The sequence below is a fragment of the Choloepus didactylus genome, chromosome 27 (assembly GCF_015220235.1).
Source record: "Choloepus didactylus isolate mChoDid1 chromosome 27, mChoDid1.pri, whole genome shotgun sequence".
Classification (NCBI taxonomy): Eukaryota; Metazoa; Chordata; class Mammalia; order Pilosa; family Megalonychidae; genus Choloepus; species Choloepus didactylus.
In genome coordinates this window covers 15982860-16005190 of record NC_051333.1, presented here as the reverse complement: position 1 = coordinate 16005190, position 22331 = coordinate 15982860, and the positions used below count along the sequence as shown (strand labels likewise).

Sequence of the window (22331 nt, the reverse complement as noted above, 5' to 3'; positions counted from 1 at the left end):
GACGGGCACGCACGCCATTAGAGCTCCGTCTCCTTCCCGGGGAAGTTCGCGCGCACAGTCGCGCGCGCTCCAAGACCTAGAATTCGAGGCCCGGGAAAAGCCTAGCCCCGCCTCTGCGTCCCGAGAGGCCGCCTGCGCACTGGGGTAGAGTAAGATTTTTCTCATGCCGCTAGTCGAGCGCTGGAGGAGCGAATGCGCACGCGCCATTCGCGCCTGCTGGGAAGAAGTCACGTGATAGCCGGAAAGCGTGGCAGCCGCCGCAAGAGACTGGAGGAGGGGCGCGGAGAGACAACAGTAACGTATTTCCCCTTCCGCCTCCTCTTCTATTTCCGGTCGTCGCGGACTCCTCGCTGATTCTGTCTTCCGTGTGGTCCTTGGGAGGCAGCGGTAGTCATGGCGATGTTTGAACAGATGAGAGCGAACGTGGGCAAGTTGCTCAAGGGTATCGACAGGTCTGAGCATGGTCGGAGGGAGCGCTACTGGCCAATTGGGGTGGAGGAAAGGATTTTCCAGAGATACCCAGGGTGCCGGGCGGTTTCTGGGATGGAGTCTCCCCGTCGTTCCAGATGTGTGTGTGTAGGGGTTCATCCTAAAGGAGGATATGTCTGAGGAAACAGCGCTGCAAAGACCTAGAGGCAGGAGAGAAACTTGTTTATCACTCATCTCCCTCAACTTAATTGCCTTAAGGTCTCCCTCTCCCCCTGTTCCTCGGCCTTCCCTCTGTCACACACACACCCACCCTTGGTCTCCTCTTTCTCTGCTCCTTAGTCTCACTGGGTCTGTCAGTGCGTCTCGGACTTGGTCGCACTCTTCTTCCTATCTCATGTCACTTATTCAACATATGTCAGTGGTGACCGAGACAGCCGCCTGCCATGGGTTCTTGGAATTCTTAGTCCAGAAGCGAGACAGAACCGACAATAGAAAGTGACCACCGGGAATGGTCAGGGCTGTAATGGGGGAAGCGAGGCCAGAGTGGTTAGGCTGTGATGAGGGGTAGCACAGACAGAGGAGTGAGGGCTGGGATGGGGGAAGCACAGGAGGAGAGGTTGAAGCTGGGATGGGATGGGGAGAAGTTCAAGGGGCTGTGGGAGTCTGAGGTAGAGGAGACACTGGACTTACCTTGAATCAGGGGAGGCTTTTTGAAGGTAGTGAAGGCTAAGTTAAGACCTGGAAGTTGAGTAGAAATGAAGTAAATAAGAGGGATAGGAAAAAAACTAGAGTTGGATAAGAGAAGGAAGAATGATGTTCCAGGTGGAGGAAACACTATGGACAAAGACTGAGAGGGGATGAGCTTAGTGATTTTAGGAGTTGAAAACCATTTATTATAGTTAGGCTAAAATTAGATATATTCTTTCAGGGATATGGACAGATTTTACCTGAGGTTATAGTGCTGATTCAAGACTGGGGTGGGGCAAGTGCTGAGTGCTAGATTTAAAGGGAAGGAATAAAGGGCCCTATAAAGTGGCCTCAGCTTCTGTCTCCTTGCTCACCCGTTTTCCTCCTCCTTTAGGTACAATCCTGAGAACCTGGCCACCCTGGAGCGCTATGTAGAGACACAGGCCAAGGAGAATGCTTATGATCTAGAAGCCAATTTAGCTGTCTTGAAGCTGTGAGTATCTTCGACCACTGACATCCTTATACCAGCAGCCAGAATGGTACCACTCCCAAAACAGGGTAGGGCTAGGAGGGTTAGCCTGCAGGATGTCGTTTCTCTTGACTTGCAAGACTAGAAAGCCACAGAACTTGGGGTGGGGTGAGAGGAGTATTTTTTTAAACCATTAATTACAAAATATGTGTATAAGACAGTATGTAAAATAAACATACAGTTTAACAAATAATTATAAGCAAACACCCACATGACCCACCATATTGCAAAATCAAGTGTTGCTGGCACCCTACGAGCCCATATGTTTTGTACCAACCAAGCCCCCACCCCCATTTTGGTTACTACTCTCATGACTTGGCATTCTGTGATACTTGACCACACGTGCATGCATCCTGATCAGCTTAGCTCAGTTTTGCCTGCTTTGAACTTGACACAAATGGACTAAGATGTCTGCCATCTTCTGCTCAACATGGGGTTTGTGAGAACCATCCCCTCCCCCCTTTTTTTTTTGGCATGAGTGATTGCGGTTTGTTCATTGTTGTTGCTGTATAACGTTCCACTGTGTGACTCTGTCCTGCTCATCCATTCTCTTGCCAATGGATGTTTGGGTTCTCCCCCTTCAGGAGCTTTCTTGACACACTATCAGCATTGTAATTTTTGCAAACTACAAAGACTATATTGTCTCATCTATAAAATGGGGATTGAGCTCAAATCTGTGAGGTTGTTTAGACTATTGTTGGTTATAACCACTGCTAGCTACTGTGTTTGGGCTTTAGGTTATTAACTTATATTTGCATTGCTATATTATCTTCTTGAGGTAGGTATGATTATTGTTGCCCTCTTTTGCAAGGGAGGAAACTGAGGCACAGAATTCAAAGTAAAGTAGTTTAAGGTCACCCAGCCGGAAAGTTTAAACTCAGGCTCTAGAACCTTATCCACTGTAGTTGGCATCTTACATTTTCCTTTAAAACCTGAATCACTTAACAGTGTCTGTCTTGTTGAGTGGTTATGAGGATTAACCATCCCAGAGCAGGACAGTGAGGCTCAGGGAGATTAAGGCCACACAGCCATAAAGTGTTGCTGGGATTGGAGCTCAGGCATGTCCACCTCTTAAGCCCTGGACTTGGATGTGGCCAAAGCAGTGGACAGCTTGCCTGGCACCTGGTGAGGCTTGGGGACCTGGAGGTGCCATGGATGCCCTGTTTCTTGTTCCCCTGTTCAGGTACCAGTTCAACCCAGCCTTCTTTCAGACCACGGTCACTGCCCAGATCCTGCTGAAGGCCCTCACCAACCTGCCCCACACTGACTTCACCCTGTGCAAGTGCATGATCGACCAGGCCCACGTATCCTTCCTGCTCCTGCGTGTTGGGGGAGGGAGTGGGGGCAGGGTGGACAAGTTCATGGGGAAGTGGTCTGTGAGTTCATCTGCACCCTCTCACTGAACGCTCCCACTCAGTGCCTGCTGTGGGCCCAGCCCTGTGCTGGGCGAGCATGGTGCACTGGAGAGACCGAGACAGGCCTGGTCCTGCCCTTGCAGAGCTTGCAGTCCACTGAGGGTGACAGGCAAGTCCCCTGTCAGTGATAGCCCAGAGTGATCAGGTGTGGGGTTATTGAGCCAGAGGAGACACCTGACCCTGCCTGGAGGTTGAGGAAAGCTTCCTGGAGGAGGGAACATCTGGAAGAAGAGGAGTTAGGTGAAGAACCAGGGAAGGGATATCCAGGCAGAGGGAACTGCAAATAAGGAGGCCTGGAGGAAAAGAACTCGGTGCTATCTTTTTGAGACAGAAGAAGGTCAGCATAGCCAAGAACTTTTTTGAATGTGGTCACACTCAAAATGAAAAGTGTATTGGAAGCCACTGGAAGGCTTTGAAACTGCCGTGATCTGGGTCAATTTATGCTGTAGAAAGATCCCTCTGAGGGTTCCCAGCTGAGGAGGAAACCACTAGACAAGAGGCAGGAGAGGATAGGGACTGGGGTGGGGGATGAGGGGGCAGGGAGGGGGTGTGAAGATCTGGATTGAGCGCAGGAGTTTGTATCCCCAGTGTGTGAAGCAATGTAGAACTGGCCTTCAATGAATGTTCAGTGAAAACCAGTGAACTGTCTTGATGCACTCCACCTCCCCACACACTCTTTGATCTGCATTTTTGTTGCTGATCAACTCCTGGCCAGGCAAGCCCCAGCTTTGATTTAATCATTTGACAAACTTGGCAGAGTCCCTCACCCCCTGTCCCATGCCAGGCCCTGTGCTGGGTGGGGCAGGTGGGACCTTGTGTTCACAGAGCTCCCAGTCCAGCAGGCTCTGTGCTTACCTGCTTGTTGGTGCATGGAGCTGAGAAATGATGGGTTACTCCTCTCTGCAAGGGGTTGAGTGTCTGTCAGTTCCTGCCTCTGAGAGGTTATCCACTTTTCCCAGGGATCTGTTCTTGTCGCTTTAAAAAAAAAAACAAAAATAGGCAGATGACACAGTTTAAAAGTAGAGGGTTATAGAGTGGGAAAAAGTAAGACTTCTTCCCTCACCTGTCCCACAGCTACCTCATTCCACTCCTAGGAGGCAACACTTGGCAATTCTGGGGTCCCTTTCCATAGACACCCTATAGACAGAGAATCACGGATGTGTTATTTGTTATATACACACATTGTCCCCACCCAGGTGGTCGGGCACCATGCACATTGCTCTGCCTCTTGCTTTTTTCCACATCACACTGTATCTTGTCAAGTCCTCTTTGTCAGTTCGGTGAGAGTTGACTCAGTCCCAGCATGTGGGTGTGCAGAGCTTATTTAATCATCTTTGTTACTGGGCAGGTTGCTTCTCATCTTTTGCCATTACAAACAGTGCTACTGTGAACACCATCTCTCCTGCACACATCTGCAGGAGATAGCGTCGTTTTCCAGTTCTTTTTTGAGCTGAACCTTTGGAAGAAAGGGGCTGGGGGGGGGGGGCGGGCAATGATTTACGACCGAGCACCATCTTCAGGCTCCTAGGCCATTTGTCTCTTAACGCTTCCTCCTCCCAGCAAGAAGAGCGGCCGATCCGACAGATTCTGTACCTCGGAGACTTGCTGGAGACATGCCACTTCCAAGCCTTCTGGGTAACTTCTCTTGGGTCCCAGGGGCAAGGTAGTTGGTAAATGTGCTAGAAATAACAGTGCCTGCACATTTACTGGCCATCTCCCCACACTGGGCCCTGTGCATGGTGCTTTGTGTGCATTGTTTCCTCACTTGGTGCCGAGCTCCCACAGGGCTCAGGCCGACTCTGTCTCCCCTTCCCCCTCCCCCCCCCACCCCCTCATCCTTCCACTGGGCCCTCTAGTGCACACCATCTGCTGTAAGCAAAAGTCCTCTGGCTCCTCCGCCTCTTCTCCCCCTTGCTTGCTCAGACTGCAGCCCGGCCCTCCGCTGAGGCTATACCTTCTCCTGCGGCCCTTCCAAGTGGGGCTGTTGGCCAGATCACTTCCTTCCCCTCCCTCCCTTTCCTCAGACTCCCCAGTCTTGAAGCTCATGTTGTCAGTGTCAGTCATTTACTGCCCCACTTTGTTGGTGTCAGCGTCAGACCCCTAGATGACAGTCCCTGCCCACTGCCACTCTTTACTACTCCTGTCCTAATGCTTCAATGTTTGAAAAGCCTTCAGCAACCCCACCTCTTGGTTCTGTAGTCTCTGGTCCCCTTGATCTTGTCCTCCACCTGACCACAGCCCCTCACTCCCACGGGCAGACCCTGGGCCACTTCTCAGCACGTTGGACCCCAAATCCTGGTACTTGGCTCCTGCCCTCACAGAGTGTGATAAAATTGGTCTGGGTGTGGTCTAGGCTTGGATATTTAAAAAACTATCCCAGGTGATTCTGACATCTAGCCAAAGTTGGGAACCGCTGCCCTAGACTTGTCCTCATCAGTAAATTGCACCCCTCCTCGCCCCATGAATTTAAAACTTCTGCACCTACAGACGACTTCCTCCTTCTTTCCCAGCTCATTCCTGTGAGAGCTCCATCCCAACATCCTTGGCCCTGACGCAGATCCTGCCCTCTGTTCATGTTCCTCATGTCCTGCTTCCTCCTTCAGCAGAATCAATCACGGGCTCTCCCTGCTCCCTCCCTGTCACGCTTGCCTAGCAGAACGGCCCCATGGAATCCTGCCCCTGTCCTCCACACCTTTGTGTAAAATGATGACTGTGACTAGGAACCAGCCATGAGTACCTGACTCCCTGGATCCTCGAGGCCTTAGCCACTCCTGGGAGTCGTGCTTCCTTCCCCAGTTTCTTCCCTCCCCACCTCTCCTGGACATCTGTTCACACTTTAGCATCTTTTCCCCTTTCTTCTCACTGCTTATGACATGGCTTCTTGTTTTACGGGAAAATGGCAGCCAAAGCAGAACTTACACAAACTCCCATCCCTGTTCCTGACATGCCCCCTGCAGCTGACCCATGTCCTCTTCTGTTTCAGTGGGTGAATTGTCCCTTCTCTCATGTAAGACCACCCCTCCACCCAGGCGCTGAGTCCCCTTCCCTCTTGCCCACTCAGGGCTCTCAGTACCTCAAACTTGGCTTTTTTTGGATTATTCCTGTCCCCATGGAAACACATCTAACACGCAGTTGTTTCTCCTAGCTTAAAAAGGAAAACCCTCCCTTGGCCTCCACGTTCCTTAGCAGCTACTGCTTTCTTTCTTTGCTCCTCTGTTCAGTTACCCTCCTGGGTAGGGGGACCAACTGACCCAGTTTACCCAGGTTTTTCCTGGTTTTAAAGCTGAGAGTTTCACATCCCAGAAGACCTCTTGGTCTCAGGCAAACCTGGATGATTGGTCACTCCTGGGGCAGGTTGTGTGTGCTCAGTCTCCCCTTTCCCCTACTCTCTTGTACCCACCACATTCAGGGTTTTAGATGTCTGTACCTCCCCCTCCTCCAATACATACTCCACCGAAACTGCTGTCAACACCAACAGTGAGCTCCACAGTGCTAGATCCAGTAGCAGTTCTCAGGTTTCATCTTACCTGCCCCATCAGCTACCTCTGATATAAGTTCCCTCAAATGCTTTCTTTACTTGGCTTCCAGGACAACTGCTCCTGGTTTTCCTCCTGCCTCACTATCTGGTCCTTCTCAGGGTTCTTGTGGGTTCCTGCTTCTTTTCCTCACTAATGTCAGAGGAAGCCCTTGCCAAGGTGATATGTGAGCAGAAACCTGGAGGGGGTGAGGGTACTAGCCATGAGGGAGAGAGTTCCAGAAATAGAAACAGCCCTGCAAAAGCCCTGATGCAGGAACAATCCTGGCATGTTTGAGCTCAACAAGGAGGCCTGAGTGGCTGGAGCAGAGTGAATGAGGAGGTGAGGAAGGCAGATCGTATGGGGCCTTGTGGGCCACAGTGGGAATTTAGACTTTTGCCCTGAGTGAGTTGGGTGCAGGTAGCTAATCTGCACCTGTTCTCTGTCTTGGGATTGTGGGTCCTGCCTGCCAGGGTTTGAACCCCAGCTTTCCTGACCTGGGGAAATCACTTAGCTTGTCTGAGCCTTGGTCTGCTCGTCACTAACATGGGCATAACCACGAGAACTGTTAGAGCACAGGGTTGCACCCAGGACACCTGACATGGAGGCAAAGGCTCAAGTGTTAGCTGCTGTAATATTAACATTCCTGTGAATGATGTCATTCCCCTCACAGCAAGCCTTGGATGAAAACATGGACCTATTAGAAGGTATCACTGGCTTTGAAGACTCTGTCCGAAAATGTAAGCCTGTCTCTGAGCCGGGGCTTTTAGTGGGGGAGGGCTGGCAGAGTTCTGGGAGGTGCACCCTCACATCTTTGTCCCTGGCTTCTGCAGTTATCTGCCATGTCGTGGGTATCACTTATCAGCACATTGACCGTTGGCTACTGGCCGAGATGCTCGGGGACCTGACAGGTAAGGCCCCCTGGGTCCATGTGCAAATCTGGGAGGTTGGGGGTGGTCAGGGTCAGTGAGCCTCAGCCAGCCCATCAGTTATCAAAAGCCCAGCCCAGGGAGGACATAGGAGTTGTTGTAAGATGTTGCCTTCCTTGAAGGAGGAGATTCTATGCCATCCATTCATTCATTCTTTATAAATTGAGGACCTCCTCTATATTGGACGCTGTTCTAGGCCCAGCAGCGAATAAAACAGGTAATGACTTTAGTTTCATCCTCATGGAGATTGCAGAAGCGGATAACAAATGAAGATGTACGTGCCAAATGGTGGTTCATGCTGTGAAGGGAAGCAAAACACCTCTTAGAGGGGGGCAGGGGGTGGGGGGAGGAGGTGAGGAGGTGGCAGCTTTTGAACAGTTAACCTCAGGGGAGTGTGGCAGCAAAGGTGACGGTCCTAAGGCCGCTGTTCACAGAGCAGCCAGGGGCCAAGGTGGCTGGAGCGGAGGGAGCAAAGGCAGGAGCCAAGGTCACAGAGGTGGCTCATGGGGCAGTGGGGGGCGGAGCTCCGGATCATGTGGGGCCTCATAAGGACTTTGTCCTTTACCCTGAGTGAGACGGAGCCATGAGAGGGTTCTGAGCAGGGAGGGACCTGATGAGATCTATGTTTTTAAAAGATCCCTCCACAAAGGAAAATAATCTTGTGTGTGTGCATGAATGTTTGCTTATTTTTGCAAAAAGAAACACAGGGAGAAAAATCAAGAAACGAAGTAAAAACATCTCTTCTGGGAGGGGGTAGGTAGGGGGACTTGGGGGTGAGATGTCCCTGAATTCCTTCTTAAATAGTTTTGTCTTTTGATCCAGGTAAAAGTTTAGTTTTGTTGTGGAAGCTAACTTTTACTGCATACTATGTCTCAGGCATTATACGAAGCACTTTATGTTAAAAAGTGAAATTTAATAAAAGGGGTTAGAACAAGCCTTAGAACTCAGTATAAAGAGAAGCAGATGAATCTCAGTATGTGAAACTGGTAATGGTCACACAGAAAAGAATTATTTCAAGTAACAACACTATGCTGGCCATACGTCTTTACTGGTATGTTTTCTAAGGGCAAAAAAGAGCTGCCAAGAAACTCTCAAACCTGATGCAGTAGACTTATTGTTACTGGTGATGATGGCAGCGTGCTTCTGAAACCATTTCCTGGAGGTTGTGGGGAAAAGGAGATGAGTAAGTCCATTACTCTTATTAAGAACCCAGATTTTTGTCGGGGAGAGAGAGATAAATATAAATGAAAAAGGACAAAAACTTTGTAATATTGAGGATGAGAAAACGAGAAGGCTCCCCCTGGCTGCCGTTTGGAGAAGGAACTATAGAAGGGCAGGGGCAGCCCCAGAGAGACTGGGCAGGCTGGCCAGGCGGGGGAGATGCTGGTGGCTTCTGGACCACCCTGGAGCAGTCAGGCAAGGAGGGGGCCCTGGCCTGGTGGACCTCCATTCGCTTGGTCCCCAAGCCCCTCTGGGTGGTGTCATTGGTGTGCCCAAAGCCCCTGTGCTGTCCTTTGTCACCTGCAGACAGCCAGCTAAAGGTGTGGATGAGCAAGTACGGCTGGAGCGCTGATGAATCGGGCCAGATCTTCATCTGCAGCCAGGAAGAGAGCATTAAGCCCAAGAACATCGTGGAGAAAATCGACTTTGACAGTGAGTGGCAACCCAGGGCCTCAGGCTGTGGAATGGGGAATGGGGTACCCTTTGAAGGAGACCAGGGCTGGGCCCAAAGGACCCACGTAGATTTGTTCCTGTGCAGAACTTGGAAATTCCCATCTCCTGGGCTTCACTGTCTTCTGCTGTGGGGCTGCCTGCCCAGGGAGGAATGCCGGGGAGGGTGCTGGGTATCCTTACCTGGAACTTCTAGGTCCCATGTCTTGCTCCTCAGCACTGAACAGAACTTCCCAGGGCTTTGGAGGGGGCTTGTAGGGTGTCCCAACACCCTTACCAGTCCCAGAGGCTCTGCCATGTTGGCCTTCCTTTATCCTTGGCCTTGTGGGACCTCAGCCCCAGCATCTGCTGAAACACAGCAGAGCGCTGAAGAGAGTGGGCTCTGCGTTAGTGGGTTTGAATCTTGGTGTCTCTACTTTGTAGCTGTGTGATTTTGGGCAAGTGGTTTTACCTTTTTGTGCTCAGTTTTCTCATCTGAAAAATGGGGATGACAGCAACAATAAGTAGACAAACATTGTGTAAGTTCTTTACACTTAAGTCATTTGAACCTCACATCAACCCTGTAAGGTATATATCATTATTGTGAGTTACTAAATAATATGCGTCCACCTCCTGGAGTTGTGAGTGTGAAGGGAGATAATCCATGCATATCGCTCAGCAAAGAGCCAGGCACAGGCTGGATAGTTGGTAACTATTGTCATCACCGTCACATGCACATTTGACACAGATTGAACAGACTGCTCGACTACAAAGAGAGCAAAGTAGCCATTCATTTAGCACACACCATCTCACCATTCTGCTCACTGTTTGGGCACCTCAGAGTGAAAGAGATGGGGGGATATGTGTGGGTGTGGCTGCTCCCTTGGACCCTGGGTCTCCCCTCTCCCGAATGTGATTCTAGTGTTTTAGTTAGGTATTTGTGCATTGTGGCTTCTCAGTACAAACCAGCTCATTTAGTACTCAATTGGGGAACAAGACTGGGAGGACAGTTAACTCTGCCCCTGTGGGCTCTGGAACCTCACCTCTGAGTGGGAAGTGCCCCACTGGGTTGGGTTCTTTGGGAGAGTTCACTTGTGCAGAGGGTTCTGCAGTGAGAAGATAAAAGGCAGCGCTTAGAGTGTCTTGCACATAGTACATAATAAATGTTAGTGTGTTAGTGATGATAATAGTTAACACTTACTTAGTGCCAGGCACTGCTCTAAGCACTGCATTTAATCCTCAAAACAATCCTATGGGGTAGATGCTGTTATGATCCCCCTTCTACAGGTGGGGAAACTGATGCACAGAGCTGTTAAGTAACTTGCCTAAGGTCCCCTGGCTGGTAAGTGGCAGAGCCGGGGTTTGAACCTAGGCCACCAACTGCTTTTGTGATGGCATAGTGGGCCCAGAAGGGGTTTGTGACTGCTGCCTCTCAAGGATTGTGGGTGCTGTGGTTGGTGGCAGGAAGTCCCCCCCCCCATTCTTCCCACAGTGACCCTGGTCCCGATCTCTTCTCTTCTCAACAGGTGTGTCCAGCATCATGGCTTCCTCCCAGTAACTTTGCAGGCGTGTAATAAAGATTTGTTGAAGGTTTCTTAGCCCCGCTGTCTCCTCCTTGTTGGCTTCCTGCCTTTGTGCCGGGTCCACCAGAGGGAGCCCGGGAGCAGGCCCCTTTCCTGCCCTTTGCCTCTGGCTGGGACCCAGGCGGGGTTTCCACCTCTTCTTTTCCCTCCCTGTACTCCCTCCCCTGCCCCAACAGCAGACCTTCCACTCCCACCCTCCTGACCTTGTCAGGTCACCAGTGGGGGGGCGGGGAAGCGTGCCGGGGTGGGGGCAGCAGTGAGTCAGCCAGGAGGGGCCGGTGTGAATAGGATGTGGGAGCCGGCCCTGCAGCCGGGTGGAGCCCAGGCTCTTCCGCCCGCTTGAATGCGGAGGGGGCTGGCGCAGCCGCCTGCTTTCCTGATGGGAGGGGCGTCCTTGGCCTTGGTGCTTGGGCCCCCCAGATGCAGGCACAAGGGGGGCTGTCTGTCTGCCTCCAGTCCTGGCTTTGTCACTTAATCATGGCGTGTCCTTGATCAGTGACTCCGTCCTCCTGTGTGACTGCTGGCACCCTTCTCAGAGTCGTGAGAATTTGATAAGCTCTTGCTAGTTGAAGGTCTCAGTTCGGGGTCTAGCCTGTTCTTAGTGCTTTGAAAATGGGAGCCATTATTTCAGATTCAGAAGGGATTTTCCCCAGTGTTGCAAACTAGACTCAGTATATTCTACAGGAAGAAAATTCATGAGCAAATTGGGATTTCCTCCTCTCAAAACAAGGGCAGCGGCTTGCCCTTTAGTCAGGCTGTTCTCCCTTGTCCTTGAGCCCCCAGCCTACTCTCCTCCTTTGTGTCACTGGCCAGCATTTCCCATTCATGCATTTGATTCTCAGTAGAGTTGGTTTTCATTCTCAGTTTACATGTGAGGTATTCCAGACATCTTTCTGATGGAGTGGCGTTGGGCAGGTGTCTTCCCCTTGGAACCTGTTGTCTCATCTGCAGGACGGGGTACATGGTGCCTGCCTCGGGGAAATGGCGATTGAGTGCCACGATAGATGGGCAGCCCTTAGTATATAAAGAGAGAATGCTTAGTTCTTGTCGCCAGCGTGTGTGAACTTTGCCTACAGAGAGGAGGCAGGGTGCTGAGAGCCAGCAGCCTTCCCAGCCCTGCCTGCTCGCTGCACTCACCCCCCTCATTCCTGAGAGCACTGACAAGGAGCCAGGGCGGGCTGGGACACCCTTTGCCCTGGGCTTCCATCCTGAGCAGGGACCAGGAAGTAGGGTGTGTACATTCCCAGGGACAGTAAAAAAAATGAGTACTTCTGTAGCTCAGGACTTGGGAGGCAACTCCGGGTGGGGCAGAAGTTTGTGCGAGTTAGAAAAAGGCAGCAGCCCTCAGGGTGGGCACAGCTCCCACTCACCAATAGAGGAAGTGGCCTCTGTTCCCTCCTTTGGATGCCACTTCTTATCCCGCTTTACCAATACCCAGGTCCAGGACGATCATCTTTTGAGCAGCTCAGAGGCCCGGGCGCAGTAGAAAGACTGGGTTCACGTTCAGCCAAGACCTAATCCCTGCCCTTGCTTTTATAGATGGGGGAGTAACAATAGCACCCACTTGGTTAGTTGTGAGTTGCTGCACGGGAAGAGTTTAGGACAGCTTGGCCTATTGTAGGAGATCATACACTTGTAGCTGTCTTCAGATGCCATCCTGGGGGTTCCCTGTCACTGCTTGTTCTGGCTCTAGGTTACCATTTCAGCTACTTCATAGTCACCTCTAGACATCCTGGGATCGGTTCTCCAGGTTCCCACCCATATGGACACAGCCCATTCCTCTTTGTTTCTCTAAGTAGCATTAAATGGGATGTAGCAATTAATAAATTCTTGACTGAAGTCTTGAGGGTTCCAAGAAGGTATGGTGAGAAATGGCAAGCCTAAAGCTGCCGCTAGGGTCCGTTATCCTTATCTTCACGTGGAGCCCCTTCTGGATCCCTCCTGAGCCCACTCCCACCCCACCCCTGTCTGCTTCCCCCTGGGCCCTCGATGGATACATTAGCCATTATTATTATACTGCCCACAGATGGTTGCTGGGAAGTGGCCTCAAGAGTGGTAAAGGGAAGCTTTAATTTAAACCTACTTGGCTGGGGCCATTCACCCATCTCTGAACACTTGGTCTGGAAGCTTTCTCAGTGCCTACCAGGGGCAGGCAGGGAGGGGCAGATGGCCCAAAGCCTGAGGGGCTGTCCCACCAGGCTTGACACACAATCCTGAGCTTGTTCCCGGAATTGAACGGGTCCCTCCCTGCACTGGCCGAGCTCAGCCCAGCCTTGCTTTGGAGAGAACCGACATTCCTGGATCTCTGGCCAGGTCCTGGACATCCTCTGCCCAGGTCTGGTCCCCTTCCCCTGCTTGCTGCTGCCTCCTTTTAAATACTTTTGGGGAGGTATGGAGAAGAATCCTGTAGCTCTCATACCTGGAGGAGCCATGTCTTCTAATCCCCATCCCCAATGGGGTTTCGGAGTTGTGACACAATCCCCTCCCTACACACTGTTGACCAGTTCCCCCTCCTTTGCCCTCCCTGACAGCCGTTGCCACTCAAATCCATCCTCATGTCGGTACAATCCTCTGTACTCCCTTTGCTGGGGTGCAAAACCTACGGGTGGTCCAGATTCCTCCCTCTTCCTCACCTCCTACTCTCCCTGTCACATTCATCAGTAGGTCCTGTCAGCTCCATTTTCCTAAATCCCCACACTCCTCCCACCTCCATGGCTTCCTCCTCTTCCTGGTCCTTTCCACCCTTGTCTCCCACCTGGGCCATCGCAGCAGCCTCCTCGCTGGCATCCCTGAGCTCACCCCACCTTCTCCAGCCTGCACCCCTCATGGGGCCAGAGGGGCCTATGAACACCTGAAGCATATAGCCCTCCCCTGCTTACAGTCCTACCTTAACTTCCCATCACATTTAGGGTAAGATTAAAATTCCTCACCATGGTTTTAAGTCAATTCTCTCCCCTCCTAGGGAAACGATAGACTAATTTTTTTAGACCAGTGGTAGGTTTACAGAAAAATTACGCAGAAAAGTACAGAGCGCTCATATACCCCCTCCCCACAGAGTTTTCTCCCTTATTAACATTTTGCATTAGGATACTGTTAATGCAGTCTTGTGGGGGCAGAAATATTGGTGTTGATTAGGTTGGAGCCTATTGAGTGTTTCCATGGACATGTGACTCAATCGATTGTGGGCAAGACCTTTGATTGTATGATTTCCATGGAGGTGTTACCCCACCCATTCAGGGTGGGTCTGAATTCACAGACAGGAGTTCAGAGCAACTGAGAGTGACATTTTGGAGAGGAGCTGCAGCTGAGAGACACATTTTGAAGATGGCCACTGGCAGCTGACACTGCATTTTGGAGAAAGCCGTTTGGAAACCAAACTCCGGAGCAGACGCCAGCCATGTGCCTTCCCAGCTAACAGAGGTTTTCCGGACACCATTGGCCATCCTCCAGTGAAGGTACCTGATTATTGATGCCTCCTTGGACACTTTCTGGCCTTAAGACTGTAACTGTGTAACCGAATAAACCCCCTTTATAAAAGCCAATCCATTTCTAGTATTTTGCATAATGGCAGCATTAGCAAACCGGAACGGGTACATTTGTTAAAATTGATGAACCAACATTATTGTATTATTAACTAAAGTTCGTAGTTATATTAGGGTTCACTCTGTGTTGTACAGTTCTATGGGTGTTGAAAAATTTTTTATTGTGGTAACGTATATACAACATTAAATCCCCCATTTTGACCACTTCCAAGTGTGCAATTCAATGGTGTTAATTATGTTGGCAATGTTGTGTTACCATCACCACCATCCTTTACCAAAACTTTTCCCAAATCACCCTATTGGAAACTCTACCCATTAAGCATTAACTCCCCATTCTCCCTCCCACCCCACCCCACCCCAGTAACTTGTAATCTACTTTCTGACTCTGAATTTGCATATTTCATATAACTGAGATCATACAATATTTACCCTTTTTTCTGGCTTATTTCACTCAATATGATGTCTTCAAGGTACATCTATGTTGTAGCAGGTACTAGAGCTTCATTCTTTTTACAGCTGAATAATATTCCATTCTATGTACATACCACATTTTGTTTACCCATTCATGTGTTGAAGGATAATTCGGTTGCTTCCATCTTTTGGCAATTGTGAATAGGGCCACTATGAACATTGGTGTGTCCCTGATTTCAAGTTCTTTTGGGTACACATCTAAGGTCCATTCATTCTTTTTTTTTAAACAGTTTTATTCACACACCATACAATGCATCAAAAGTGTGCAACAAGGGCTCTCAGTATAATCATGGAGTTGTGCATTCACCACCACAATCAATTTGAGAACAAAAATAAAGAAAAAAAAAATCCCATACTCCTTATACCTATTATTGATGGTTAGCATTGGTATAGTACGTTTGCTAAACTTGTTGAAAGAATATTACAATGTTATTGTTAACTATAGTCCATGGTTTGCATTAGTTGTATTTTTCCCATATACCACCCTATTATTAACACCTTGTAATAGTGATGTACATTTTTTCTAATTCATGTAAGAACATTCTTTAATTTGTACAATTAACCACAGTCATCACCCACAACAATTTTCATTGTTATACAGTACCATGTTTTATCCCCTAGCTTTCCTTCTAGTGACATACACAACCCTAGACTTCCCCTTCAACCATACTCACACCCATAATTTTTCACTGTTAATTAAACTTGTGCTGCTACTTCTATCTATTTCCAAATATTTACAATTAACCATATTAAAAATTATGTACACCTTAAGCATCAACTCCACTTTCTCTAGTCTCTTTCTATGTCCTTGTAACCTATACTCTAGATTGTAACTCACCGAGTTTGCTCATTGTAATTATTTTATATTAGTGAGACCATATAATATTTATCCTTTTGTGTCTTGCTTATTTCACTCAACATAGTGTCCTCAAGGTTCGTCTATGTTGTCATAAGCATCAGAATTTCATTCCTTCTTACAGCTGAATAGTATTCCATTGTATGTATATACCACAGTTAGTCTATCCATTCATCAGTTGAAAGGTCCAATCATTGTTCACCATCTAGCCCGTCATCTCACACTAGGGATTCAGCAGTGAGCAAAATAAACATCCCTACCCTTGTGAAGCTGACATTCTTGAGATGAAGACAGACAAGAAGCAGGATAAGTAAAATTACATGGTATATTAAATGATGATAAGGACTATGGGAAAAAATAAAGCAAGGAAGCTGTAAGATGCTATTTTAAATAAGGTGGTCAGGAAAGTTCTCACTGATGAGGTGATATTACCAGAGACCCACAGGAGGGGAGCACGTGAGCCACGGGGATCCAGAATCTGTGGACAGTGTTGCAAGCAGTGGTAACAAAGTGTCCCCTAGTGCAAAGGCCCTGAAGCTGGAGCATGCCTGGTGTGTTTGAGGAACAGCTAGGAGGCCAGTGTGGCTGGAGCCCAGGAGTGAGGGAAAGTGGAAGATGAGCTTGGAGAGGAAATTGGGACCAGGACAAGGAAAACTCTTGTGGGTATGACTGAGGCCCTGGGAGTTTTGGTTGTTCCAAAAGTCAGACAGGACTGGGCTGGCACAAGGCAGGGCACACTCCTGCAGTCTTTCCTTCTTTCCTTGACTTTGGCTTTTACTCTGATTGAGGTGGAGCCATGGGACGGTTCTGAACAGAGGAGGGAGGGCCCTGATCTGACCCGGGTGTTCATAGGCTCCCTCTGGCTGGCTGCTTGGGGGGCAAGGAGTGGGGGGCAGGGATCCAGTGTGGAGGCTGCTGCAATGGTCCAGGTTGGAGGTGAGGGTGCACAGGACCAGGGTGGGGTACTAGATCCATCAAGCAAGGGGAAAGTGGGTGGATCCTGATTGACTTTGAAGATGTAGCTGACAGGGCTTCCTGAAAAACTGCATGTGGGGTGTGAAGACAAAGAGGGGTCAAGGATGACTCCAAGGTTGGCAGCCTGAGCAGCTAGTAGAATGGCCCGAGATGGGACGACTGCAGGATGAGCAGGTTTTGGGGGAAGGTCAGGAGCTCAGCTTTAGATATTTAAGTTTGACATTATTATACCTATTAATGGGGTGATGTCATTGGTCTTTATTTGTTTGCTTATTTACTGTTTGCCCCCCGCCCCTCCCACTACAGTGTTAGCTATTTGAGAACCAGTTGTGCCTACTGTGTTCACCAGTATATCGCCAGCACCCAAGAACAGTGCCTGGCACTTAGTAGATGCTCAATAAATGTTTGTTGAATGAATGAATGATAGAGAAGTCCACATAATCCTCAACCTTCCCAGTCAGCCAGTACCTATTCCAATCTAACCTAACTGCCATGTCTATTTTGTGACTCCTGCAAGTCATTGTTCAAATATCCACCTTCTCCATGAAGCCCACCCTGACTAGTTTATTTACCTTCCAGTTCATGCTTGATTTTTCTCCGTAACACATCACCTTCAGAAGTACTATGTACTGTACTTGTAAAACTTTTGTTTATTGTCTCTCTTCAGTAGAAGGTAGTTCCAAGAGAGCAGCTTTTTTTTTTTTTTTTCTATTATGTCCTTTTGAGAGGCAAGTGTTGAATTAAATTTCTTATTGTGGTAACATATGTAACATAAAATTCCTCCCTTTTAACCACTATCAGTGGTGATAATTACATTCTCAATATTGTGCTGACCAACACCACCATCCATTACCAAAACTTTTTCTTTGCTCCAAACAGAAAATCTGTATCCATCAAGCAATGACTCCTCATTCTCCCACCACCCAGCCCTGGTAACCTGTAATGCACTCTCTCTCTCTGCATATTTGCTTATCCTAGGTATTCCATGTAACTGAAAGCATACAGTATTTGTCCTCTTGTGTCTGGCTCATTTCATTCAACATGATGCTCTTCAAGGTTCATCCATGTTGTACCACATGTCAGAACTTCATTTGTTTTTACGACTGAATTGTATTCTATTGTATATACATACCAAATTCTGTTTATCCATTAATCCATTGATGGGCTCTTGAGTTTATCCAATTTTGTTTATTGTGAATAATACTGATACTGTTTGAGTCCCTGTTTTCAATTCTTTGGGGTGTATACCTAGAAATGGAACTGCCAGGTCATATGATAATTCGATGGTTAACTTTTTGAGGAACCACCAAACTGTTTTCCACAGCAGCTGCACCATTTTATAATCCCACCACCAATGCACAAGGGTTCCTGTTTCTCCACATCCTTGCCAACACTTGTTATTTCCCCCCTTTTAATAACAGCCATTTTGGTGGGTGTGAAGTAATATGTCATTGTGATTTTGATTTGCATTTCCCTAATGTGTAATAATGTTGAACATCTTTTCATCTGCTTAGTGCCCACTTGTATATATTTGGAGAAATGTTTATTCAAACCCTTGCCCATTTGTAAATTGGGTTGTTTGTCCTCTTGTTGTTGAGTTGTAGGAGTTCTTTCTATTTTCTAGAGATAAGTCCTTATCAGGTATATGAATTCCAAATATTCTCTTCCATTCTGAAGGTTATCTTTTCACTTTCTTGATAATGACTTTTGATGCACAAAAGTTGTTTTTTCTCACTTTTTTCCATTTTTTTTTCTTTATTAGAGAAGTTGGAGGTTTACAGAACAATCATGCATAAAATACAGATTTTCTATACACCACCCCATTCCTGACAGCCTGCATTGGTGTGGAACATTTGTTTTACAATTGATGATAGAACATTTTTACAATTCTATTAACTACAGTCCATGTTTTAACTTAGGGTTCACTTGCTTGTGTAGTGTAGTTTCATGGAATTTAAAAAAAATTTTATTCTGTTACCATAGTACAATCTAACATTTCCCCCTTTTAATCACATTCATATATATTTTAGTGCTGGTAATTGCATTCACAATGTTGTGTTACCATCACCACTATTCATTACCAAAACGTTTCCATCATTCCAAGTAGGAATCCTGTATATTTTAAGCCTTGACTTCCCATTCCCTATCCCCCACTCCACTCCCTGGTAACCTGTATTCTAGTTTTTGACTCTATGAGTTTGCTTATTCTAATTGTTTCAAATCAGTAGGATCACAATAAATGTTTGTCTGTTTGTGTCTGGCTTATTTCACTCATCAGGATATCTTCAAGGTTCATCCACGTCGTCGCATGTATTAGGTCTCCATTCCTCTTAACAGCTGAATAATATTCCGTTATACACACAAACACACACACACACACACACACACATTTTATTTATCCATTCATTGGTTGATGGACACTTGGATTGTTTCCATCTTTTGGCAATTGGCAATTGTGAATAATGCCACTAAGAACATCAGTGTGCAAAATATCTGTTCGAGTTCCAGCTTTCAATTCTTTTGGGTATATGCTAGGTAGTGGGATTGCTGGGTATACAGTAGTTCTAGGCCTAGCTTTCTGAGGCACTGCTGAACAGTTTTCCACAGCAGCTGCACCATTTTACATTGTCACCAGCAATGAATTCATGTTCTTATTTCTCCGCATCCTCTCCAACATTTGTTTCCATTTTTATTTTTAATAGCAGCCATTCTAATGAGAGTCAAATGGTATGTCATTGTGATTTTGATTTGCATCTCTCTGACAGCTGATGATGTTGAGCATTTTTTCATGCACTTTCTGGCCATTTGTATATCTTCTTGGGAGAGATGTCTATTCAAGTCTTTAGCCCCATTTTTACATGGGTTGCTTGTCTTTTTGTTGTTAGTTGAAGTTGAAGGATTTCTTTTTATAGTCTGGATATTAAGCTTTTTTAATGCAATTTTATTGAGACATAAACACATAATATACAATCATTCAAAGTGTACAATCAGTTGTTCACAGTATTGTCATATAGTTGTGCATTCATCACCACAAACATTGAACATTTTCATTACTCCAAAAAATAAAATAAAGATAAAAATAAAAAAGAACATCCCAAATATTCCAATCCCCTCCTCCCCGATTTTTCATTTGCTTCTTTTTCAATACAGTTTAATTGAGATATATTCACACACCCTACAGTCATCCACAGTGTACAGTTATTCATAACACCATCATATATTTGTGTGTTCATCACCAGAATCAATTTTTGAAACTTTTCCTTACTCCAAAATAAAAATAAAAGCAAAAAAGAACACCTAAATCTTTCCATCCTTTCCATCTCACCCTATTCTTCATCTAATTTTTGTCCCCATTTTTCCACTCATCTGTCCATACACTGGATGAATGGAGTGCAAACCACAAGGTTTTCACAATAACACAGTCACACTGTGCAAGCTACATAGTTATACATTCATCTTCAAGAATCAAGGTCACTGGGTTGCAGTTCAACAGCTTCAAGTATTTCCCTCTAGCCATTCCAACACACTAAAAACTAAAAGGTGATAGCTATAGAGCACGTAGGAATACCCTCCAGAGTGACCTCTCGACTCCATTTGAAATCTCTCAGCCACTGGAACCTTATTTTGTTTCATCTCTCTTCCCCCTTTTGGTCAAGAAGATCCTCTCAATCCCACAGTGCTGGGTCCAGGCTCATCCCCAGGAGTTATTTCCCATGTTGCCAGGTGGATTTACACCCCTGGTGTCATGTCACATGTAGGGGGAAAGGTAGTGAGTTCACCTGCCAAATGGGCTTAGAGAGAGAGAGAGAGGGCCACATCTGAGCAACAAAGAGGCTCTCTAGGGGGGACTCCTAGGCACAACTATAAGTAGGTTTAGCCTCTCCTTTGCAGCAGCTAGCCTCACAAGGGAAAACCTGATTGAGAGCTCGGCCCACCAAATTGACAGTCCTCAACATTTGCAAGAAAATCAGCAATAACCCAGGTGGTGAAGTCTGACATTTCTGCATTTCTCCCCAGTTCCTTGGGAGGCCCTGCAAATACACTGTTACTCTCTCACTCTGGGATGTATTGGGATTTCACCCCAGCCTGTACAAACTCACCAAATCCCACTTCCCATACACCCCTGGTGTTTAAACAAACTGATGCTACAAGTTAAATTATCTAGTGTGCTGCAGAAAATATAGATCCTGCACCAAATAAACATCTCCTCCTTTGATCCCTCACAAAAGTTGTAGTTTTAAAACCCAGTCAGTATCGCCCTTTACCCTTGGGCCTGATTTGCCTTAGACCTAACCAGATCCTCTTCATTCATATCTCTAATTGAAGTCTGAATTCTTTTTAATCTCTTTCAACAGTTGCATTATAGGGTAATACTGACATTCATAGCTACCAAGTTCTAGCTCCGAGTCTTGGGTGTCACACAGATACCCAAAGTTCCAAAGACCAACTAGATTATAGTCTGGACATTAAATTTATATCAGATATGTGGTTTCCAAATATTTTCTCCCATTGTGTAGCTTGTCATTTGACTTTCATGATAAAGTTCCTTGAGGCACAAAAGCTTTTAATGTTGATGAGGTCCTGTTTATTATTTTTTTCTTTTGTTGCTTGTGCTGTGGGTGAAAATTCTAAGAAAACATTGCCTAACACAAGGACCTGAAGATGCTTCCCTGTGTTTTCTTCTGGGAGTTTGATAGTTCTGGCTCTTGTATTTAGGACTTTCATGCATTTTGAGTTGGTTTTTGTATGAGATGTGAGGCAGGGTTCTCCTTTTATTTATTTATTTTTTTTGTAAATGGAGATCAGTTTTCCCAGCACCATTTGTTGAAGAGATTGTTCTTTCCCAACTGAGTGGTATTTGCCCCCTTGTAAAAAAATCAGCTGGCCACTGGCCATAAATGTGAGTGTTTATTTCTGAACTCCCTCAATTCTATTTCATGGAGTATATGTCTGTCATTGTGCCAGTACCATGCTGTGTTGATTACTGTTCTAGTTTGCTAATGCTGCCAGAATGCAAAATACCAGAGATGGATTGGCTTTTGGCTTTTATAAAAGGGGGTTTATTTGGTTACACAGTTACAGTCTTAAGGCCATAAAGTGTCTAAGGTAACACATCAGCAATCAGGTACCTTCACTGGAGGATGGCCAATGGTGTCCGGAAAACCTCTGTTAGCTGGAAAGGCACGTGGCTGGCGTCTGCTCCAAAGTTCTGATTTCAAAATGGCTTTCTCCCAGGACGTTCCTCTCTAGGCTGCAGTTCCTCAAAAATGTCACTCTTGGTTGCACTTGGGGTATTTGTCCTCTCTTAGCTTCTCCAGAGCAAGAGTCTGCTTTCAACAGTCATCTTCAAAATGTCTCTCATCTGTAGCTCCTGTGCTTTCTTCAAATGTCTCTCTTGGCTGTAGCAAGCTCGCTCCTTCTGTCTGATCTTATATAGTGCGCCAGTAATTTAATTCATACCCACCCAATGGGCGGACCAACACCTCCATGGAAATTATCCAATTAGAGTCATCATTGACAGTTGGGTGGGGCACATCTCCATGGAAACACTCAAAGAATTACAATCTAATTATCACTGATAGGTCTGCCCACACAAGATTACATCAAAGATAATGGCATTTGGGGGGACATAATACATTCAAACTGGCACAATTACTGTGGTCTTATAATAAGTTTTTGGATCAGAAAGTGTGAGTCCTCCAACTTCATTCTTCTTTTTCAAGATGGCTTTAGCTATTTGGGGCTCCTTA

General features: G+C 46.9%; 1 protein-coding gene across 1 annotated transcript; it reads left to right on the top strand.

Annotated features, from left to right (window-relative positions):
• Positions 1-296: 296 nt before the first annotated feature.
• EIF3K (eukaryotic translation initiation factor 3 subunit K) lies at positions 297-10752 on the top strand. The gene is made up of 8 exons (XM_037819545.1): positions 297-452; positions 1511-1609; positions 2829-2949; positions 4621-4695; positions 7249-7315; positions 7409-7486; positions 9032-9157; positions 10681-10752. Exons 1-8 carry the CDS (start codon positions 394-396, stop codon positions 10710-10712), a joined length of 657 nt encoding a protein of 218 aa, XP_037675473.1. The 5' UTR covers positions 297-393; the 3' UTR covers positions 10713-10752.
• The last annotated feature ends 11579 nt before the right edge of the window (positions 10753-22331 follow it).